The sequence below is a fragment of the Amphibalanus amphitrite genome, unplaced genomic scaffold (assembly GCF_019059575.1).
Source record: "Amphibalanus amphitrite isolate SeventyFive unplaced genomic scaffold, NRLGWU_Aamphi_draft 002375F_arrow, whole genome shotgun sequence".
Classification (NCBI taxonomy): domain Eukaryota; kingdom Metazoa; phylum Arthropoda; class Thecostraca; order Balanomorpha; family Balanidae; genus Amphibalanus; species Amphibalanus amphitrite.
In genome coordinates, this window is record NW_024883832.1 from 10,895 (window position 1) to 18,285 (window position 7,391).

Here is a 7,391-nt window from a genome sequence, read left to right on the forward strand (position 1 = left end):
CAGGCGGGCTTTGAAGGTCTCCGCACTACTTAGGTAGGTACTCTGCGTCTTTTGCCGTGAAGCTGTTTGCGTGGATGCGACGTAGATGGTGCTGCTCAATGTTTTACGGGTCTGTTCTGGCTGCCATTTTCGATCACATCCCGACTGTAGAACTGAAGACTAAGCACCCACCTTAGTTTGACTGGTTAGTCAGGGATCTCCTTCGTAAAAAGGGACAAGCCTTTCGCCGTAAAAAAGTGGATCCATCCTTGGAGAACCTACACCAGTTTTTTTGCCGCGAGGGCAGAGTTTAAATCGGTAGTAGCCACGGTATACCGTCAGTACCTTCTGAGTCTTGCTGACGACTTTAAAGACAACCCCAAACGTTACTGGTAGTTTGTTTTAGCTATTAAGTCGTCATCACAAGTGTCTCCGGTCTTGGAACGTGATGACCGTCTATATAACTAGGGGAGCGTGCCAACTGTCTGAACGCTTGTTTTGCCCGTAAGTTTAGTGACCCGACTGTTGGGGCACTGCCGGCTGCGCCGATGGTCGGTGCCCCTAAACCCACTTTCATCACTCATCACATCATGCCGACTAAAAATTACATCCGGTCCCCAGAGCAATTTAACTATTTAACTTGCTTAGCTTTGTCTCTCATAAAAGCGCTGAAATGCATACAAAGTAAAGCTTGCAAAAATCCGTTAATGACAACCGAAGTAGGTAGGAGGTGTGGTGATCTGAAAAACTACCCGCCAATGCCCATCCTCCCCAACACATAATAGCCGTTTTCATGACGGACTACCCGGCAAATGCACCTAATTTGACCAAATCTGCACTTAATCTCTTTTACAGCAAATGTCTTTATTTTATGCATTTATTTCAGTGTTTTAATCGATGATACTTTCTAGTGATGTCAATCACGGAAAATCGGAATACCGATACCAAACCAAATACCAACTAAAACCACGGGAGAATACCGAAACCAAACCAACTTGAGAAACTGAGGGAAATACCAACTTTTTTACCGATTTCTTAGCCTCTAATACATTAGTGAGGGCTTATGATACCAACAAAATACCAAACACATTACGATTGAAATACCAAATACCAAGTTGGTATCGGTTTGGTATTGGTATACCAAAAAGTTGGTATCCGATTGACATCTCTAATACTTTCTGATATTATGACAAAGCAGGCATATAAGCAATTAGTGCAACTCTAGCTGATAGCTACTAAGAGACACACTGAACCTAATTTGACGAAATCTGCACCTATCTGCACCAAATGTGCACCAAATGTGTACCAAATGGCCGTCGTGAAAACGGCTATTATCTACCTATCGTCGATGAATTGTAATGCATGCTAAAAAGTAACAACTCAAGCATAATTCTTGGCATATGTGATTAGAAAAGCTGTGCATTTGATTTTGGGCTATGAGCTGACAATATCCTTTTAATCCGCTAGTTTCGTCTTTGCCGCGCGCCGCAGCGGCCGGCCGATTCGTCAGCCGTGTGTGTATGTGTGACCTTGCAGTGCCGAGGACAGCAGGCCCGTCGCGGCCGGCCGCTATAAAGGCCGCCGCCGGCCGTCCACCGACACAGTATCGCTCACCTCACCTCTCCACTCACATCATGAAGCTGCTGGTAAGCGGCACTGCTCACTGTGACCTACTTCTAGGTCATCTAATTATTTCAGCTTTTTATCAGTTTTTGCAAGTAATCAATACAATTATGTGAAAAGCCATGTTAAAATCAAATAGTTTGAGGCTTTGTTGTCATAACTCGCAAGGTCTTCAGCTATAAAATCAAAGCAAAATAAATAAGCTTCTGCATAGACGTTATGCACATGTCTAAGCGGTACGTCGCCTCTAGACTCGAGTGACGAGTATAGGGTGCCTCACATTTGCCAACTGCCAAGTGCCGTCGATCTGATCCGAGTGCCGTGTTTCGCCAGGCTGTGCTGTTGGCCGTGGTAGCCTCGACGCAGGCGTTCGGCCTGGGCGGTGGCCGGCGCGGACACCACGGGGGAGGCTACGGCGGCTACCAGACGGAGCACATCGGGTAATTCCACCTCCCTGCCATTATCACAGTGCACGGCTGTCACTAACTACTCGCCTGACATGGATGAATTCTTTTCAAGCAGTCACTTCTCGCATAAGGTGTGCATAAAATGTCTGGTATTTTCGGCGCTGTGTTCTCCAAAGCAAGAATGTGCCGCCATTTAACCCCTGTGTTGTTTTCCCCAGGTACCAGCCGGTGCGCACCGTGGTCAAACACCACCCGTACCCGGTGGTGAAGCGCGTGCCCTACGAGGTCATCAAGCCGGTGCCCGTCTACCGTCCCGTCTACAACACCGTCTACAAGAAGGTGCCCCAGCCGTACCAGGTCGTCAAGCACGTGCCCGTCGTCAAGCACGTGCCAGTGGTGAAGCACGTGCCGGTGGTGAAGCACGTGGAGGTGGTGAAGCACTACCCGGTGGTGAAGCACCACTACCGCGAGGAGAAGGTGCCCGTCAAGGTGCCCGTCTACGTCGAGAAGCCCAAGTACGGCCACGGCCACGGCGGGTACGGCCACCACTGAGCCGGCTGCGGCCACGAACTTCCCCTGCAGCTATCATCCCGATAACGTATGATTCATCCGTCTGCATCCGCGCTGTGTGATATTTATATTTCATGTGGCCAATCAGCGCCGAGCTATGCCTGATGGCCTGTGGCCTGCAAGCCATGTTGCCGTACCCCGACTGGTCACTGCCTGCTCCATCTGAAATGTGTCAACTGTGGTGTACGTTTGTATACAATGTATGCACTGAATACACTGACTCTCTGTGATGTACGACTTTGTCTGTACTAACCACGCTGTTGCTGACTTACAGTCGACAGGGAACATTGCTATCGAAGCGCCATCACTGTAGTCGTCTCATATATGCGTCAATCAGGCCGGGGCTGGTGGTCGGACAAAGGGGCTGTCATTCCAGACACTTTCCATGCGATGTCGGCTGTCTCACGGGACTCAAACCGGGATGCACAGTCAGAGACAGGGCACATACGACACGGCCAGGGCGGGACTCCCGCGTAGGTCCGACTCGCGTCGCCGGTCCGGCTCGGCGCCAATCAGAGCAGTGTTAGGCGTCTGACCATTCGAAAAACTCACCACCCAGACCACGGAAGCATGAGACACTGAACTCAGTGGCACCGATACCTACCTCACTCGGATCTGCGTGTAGACCAAACGCTTTTTCACAAGCAAGTGCGCTATGGGCAGATCAGTGCATGACGTATGTAGGCATACTAAACGACGTAAATCACATAAAACGCGGATGCCGATTTGCAAGGTATATTTGCATAAGTATTTTCATTCATCTTCTATTTAAACATTTTGGTAGGCAGCCTTTCATTCGCTAGCCATTTTATGCTGATTAAAACTACCTATTCGTCTAAAAATATTGATGATGACATATACCTACATTAACAAAATATACTTTTATATTTATGTAAGGCCTCTCACCACTGGTTATCATGATTATTAAGGCCTCTCACTTTGAAATAGCCTAAAAAGTAAAAATTTTCGAGGTACCTACTTTAAGTCAACTTCAATTGCAAAGTGTTATGCAAAATAAAACAAAGGAGCTACGTAAATTAGTGAAAATGCAAACTACACAAAAGTTGGCTAGCTTCAAAAGAATAACTACGCACTACGGTAGAGTGCAGATTCGGTTATCACATGCCATCTTAGAAAAAAGACAATACATATCCATATCCATGCATAACATTGGCAAATAATCTGAGTAACAGCGCAACCTCGGTACCGTTTACGAATGAGGAAAAGGCAATTCATTTCAAGTGAGCAGCGTAAGCCATTAATTCTGTGCAACCACGCCTGATGCCACACAGTATGAGTGATGTTATCATTTCTGGCCGGTCGTCGGTCAGCGATATAAAGGCATTCATATGTTGGAATTCATAACTTGCAGCGGTTGTCTGTTGCAGCAGACCAATAAAAAGATTTGATGCGTGGTTCCTTGTTTAACCCGCGCATGATTGGGGTATATTCCATAACACGAGTGACTTGGGGGGGAGGGGGGAGGGGGTTCTACGGAGCCCTTCCTCTATCAAAATTCGAAAGGGGCTCGATAACCCTGGAAAGCTGTTGAATTAAGTCTAATGTCATTGCCCATTGGCCCAAAGGGCACCGATGACGTCACAGGTAAGGGCAAAGTAAGCATTCTTAACATTTGTGCATGTTCACACTTTTGGCTCTGGCCGTCGCTTGAAATGAAAAGGTACATCGTGCTCATTTTGGGTTTATACACTTGCAAATTTGTGCTGAATATCCTAAGTGTACCGAGCTTGTATTTCATACCTATGTTTCAACTTTCAGCTAAAGGCTAGGTCAAGCTAGGTCACTGAAAATTTAAGTCAGTTTAAATCATTTCCGGCCGACTTAGGGTACCTAGTCCTATCGAGTATCGATGTTTTTCTTCCGACACAAGGTGTCAAATTGATCCCGAAAGTTTCGTGTCAATACACCCAGCGGTTTGGAAGATATTGCAGAAAACCAGGAGGAGGGCTCTGTAGACCCCCCCAGTCATGCGCGGGCTACGTATACATGGGTGTCGTTTTATGTATATGGCGGGGTAGGGTTCAAGCCATATCGATAATTTCGGTATTTTTGCATTAGCCCTATTACCTTGCATCGTAGACATGACTTTTGCATTCCAAATTAACTATTAAAGCCTCACAAATAAATTAAAAAAGACGCCTGTGGGAGTTCTGAGTATGGAAACATACAATCGATGATTCGACACGACCAATGCTCCGTGGAATGCTTAAAGAATTAGTCCGTCTCTTATATCAGTTTGTTCGTTAGACGTGCTACTCAATTTAAAGACCTCCAATTTATGCTGGAAAATTTTCTTCAGTAAAAACTAAGAACATTTGCATTCGAGATGCAGACATTTACCATCGAGAAATTAACCTGCATTTTCTGAGTTTTCAAAAATCATATACTCATTAGCGCCGCCGCCGTATGTTAAATAAGAATCTTTGAAAAGATCTTGCAGTGCACGATCTATTTAGCAGACTGAAAAGAGTCAAATGACAGCGTCCATGGCCCCATCTTAGACTAGTACGGTCCCAGCTCAAAGGAAGCCTTTGTCCAGCGAGTTGAGATTTGACCGTCAGTGATTTGAGCATGTGTGCATCCAGCCTTCAAAGTACCGTATATGCCCCGATTAGCCATTACCCTTTTCATAAAGGCGCCTCCCACTGCTCTCAAAGCCTCTCGATACGATATATACTGTATATTTGACAGCACAGGGGTGCTATCGCAGCATACACAGGCAGTTCACAACACATTGGCGGTAACACAGCGCGGCATAGACAGACGCTCCAGTGCGGCGGACACGGTCTGCAGCACCCCGGGAGCCGGGAGGGCGCCGCCCAGGGGCCGGATGGGGGGTTCTGTGGGTGGGCGCGGTCGGAAGACACCAGACCACAGCGCGGCAGTGCAGCAAGGAGAAATGGATTAATTTATAGATGCCGGAAGTTTAATGGTGGCCGTAGCCGTAAGAGGGCTTCTGCACATAGACGGGAACGTGCACGGGCACCTTCCTGACATGGTACTTGTGCTGCACCACGGGCACGCGCCTCACGACCGGCACGTGCTTCACCACGGGCACCTCCTTGACCACGGGCACGTGCTTGACGACGGGCACGTGTTTGACGACCGGGTACGGCTGGGGCACGTGCTTGACGACCGTCTTGTGGACGGGCTTGTAGACGGGCACGCGGCGCACCACCGGGTACGGCTGGTGCTTCACCACCGGGTAGCGGCGGTGTTTGACGATCGTCTTGACCGGGTAGTGTCTGCGGACAGCGGCGCCGGGGCTCGGGTCACACTCGGGGCAGGGTACGCCGGTACGGGTGTGTGTATATCGGACGAACGGCCAGACACGGGCGCCGGCCATCTGTGGGCGGCTGTGAGCGGGTGCGGGGAGCACCGGACGACCGCCGCGGCCGGCACCTCTGTACCGGTGTCCGGCCAGTGTACATACACAGCTGACACAGAGGTGCACGGAGTGGCGCGTCTGAGCGCTGGGTACTCACGTCTGGTGGCCATATCCCCCGTCGGCCTCGGCCACTGCGGCGGCAGCGACGACGACAACCAGCAGCGCCTGAAACGGGCGGCGACCGTCAGCGAAAGCTGCAGGATATTGTCGCTGGTGGTAGCGTGCTATGGAAACAGTCGCAATGGTGCACGCATTGCTGGTCTTAGTGTTGAAAATTAATGATGGAAGCGATATGCTAACACATTCTTTCACCACCATTCTTCACATATTTTCCTATAGAAATGGCAAAGAAGTTGGCAAAGACGAAAGCCGAAAGTTAATTGTAATCTTTTCGGACGATACTTTGTCACTACAGTGCATTTAGCCGCTTACCAGCAGCTTCATGATGTGAGTGGAGAGGTGAGGTGAGCGATACTGTGTCGGTGGACGGCCGGCGGCGGCCTTTATAGCGGCCGGCCGCGACGGGCCTGCTGTCCTCGGCTGTGCAAGGTCACACATACACACACGGCTGACGACTCGGCCGGCCGCTGCGGCGCGCGGCAAAGACAAAACTAGAGGATTAAAAGGATATTGTCGGCTCATAGCCCTAACCCAAATGCACAACTTTTCTAGTCATATGTGCTAAGAAACTCTTGTGTTGTTCGCGCGGACGAAAACTCATCGATTATAACATTTTGTGTTGGGGAGAGTTAGCATAGCCCGGAAATTTTTCGGAACTAATCACAGCTCCTATGAATACTTGGGCTGTCAGTAACGAGTTTTGTAAGCTTTATGGGAAGCCGGGAGAAGCCCGGCCGTGGGGAAAGCCCGGCCATCCCGTTTCCGGCTAAATTATTCACAATAAAATGCTTAACTGTTTGTCCTTGCAGCGTGGCAGCTGAGGCAACGCAGCACAAAAGTGAAGGCTGAACAAAAATTGTATATGGTTAAAGTTATAGAGCAAAAATAAAATTAGCACATTGGGGTAACCCCGGGCGAATGGCCGAGCTTACCCCTAACCGAGAGCAATGCCACTAAACCCCTGTTTTCCATGAGATAATAGATACTGAGTAGGTTTGGTTTAGACCTCGCCCAAAGATAAACCTCGAAAATAACCATGTTATCATAGACAAAGCATCTTCAGCTTGACGCTCTATTCCAGTGCGCATAGCTATCAGTTATGGATGAAGGGCGATTGCTTGTCTGTTTTTTACTGTAAAAATATGGGAGACATCCGCTCCATTTTAACGGCTTTGGGTTACACTATCAGTTTATATCAATATGTGACTAAGTTTATGTTTGTATGCTACAAGAACGGCCATGTCACTTGAGGTCAACTAGGGTGAAACTACGTTTTTGCAGAT

The 7,391-nt window shown here is 48.7% G+C and overlaps 2 protein-coding genes across 2 annotated transcripts; one reads left to right on the forward strand and one right to left on the reverse strand.

Annotated features, from left to right (window-relative positions):
- The first annotated feature begins 1,526 nt into the window (after positions 1-1,526).
- On the forward strand, positions 1,527-2,809 carry LOC122376885 (chorion protein S38-like). Its single transcript, XM_043356873.1, has 3 exons — positions 1,527-1,625; positions 1,936-2,042; positions 2,228-2,809. Exons 1-3 carry the CDS (start codon positions 1,614-1,616, stop codon positions 2,559-2,561), a joined length of 453 nt encoding a protein of 150 aa, XP_043212808.1. The 5' UTR covers positions 1,527-1,613; the 3' UTR covers positions 2,562-2,809.
- Positions 2,810-5,265: 2,456 nt separating this feature from the next.
- Positions 5,266-6,792, reverse strand: LOC122376888. The gene is made up of 3 exons (XM_043356874.1): positions 6,421-6,792; positions 6,086-6,153; positions 5,266-5,845 (listed from the first exon to the last, which is right to left on the reverse strand). The coding sequence occupies exons 1-3, from the start codon at positions 6,628-6,630 to the stop codon at positions 5,527-5,529; spliced, it is 597 nt and encodes a 198-aa protein (XP_043212809.1). The 5' UTR covers positions 6,631-6,792; the 3' UTR covers positions 5,266-5,526.
- Between the last annotated feature and the right edge of the window lie 599 nt (positions 6,793-7,391).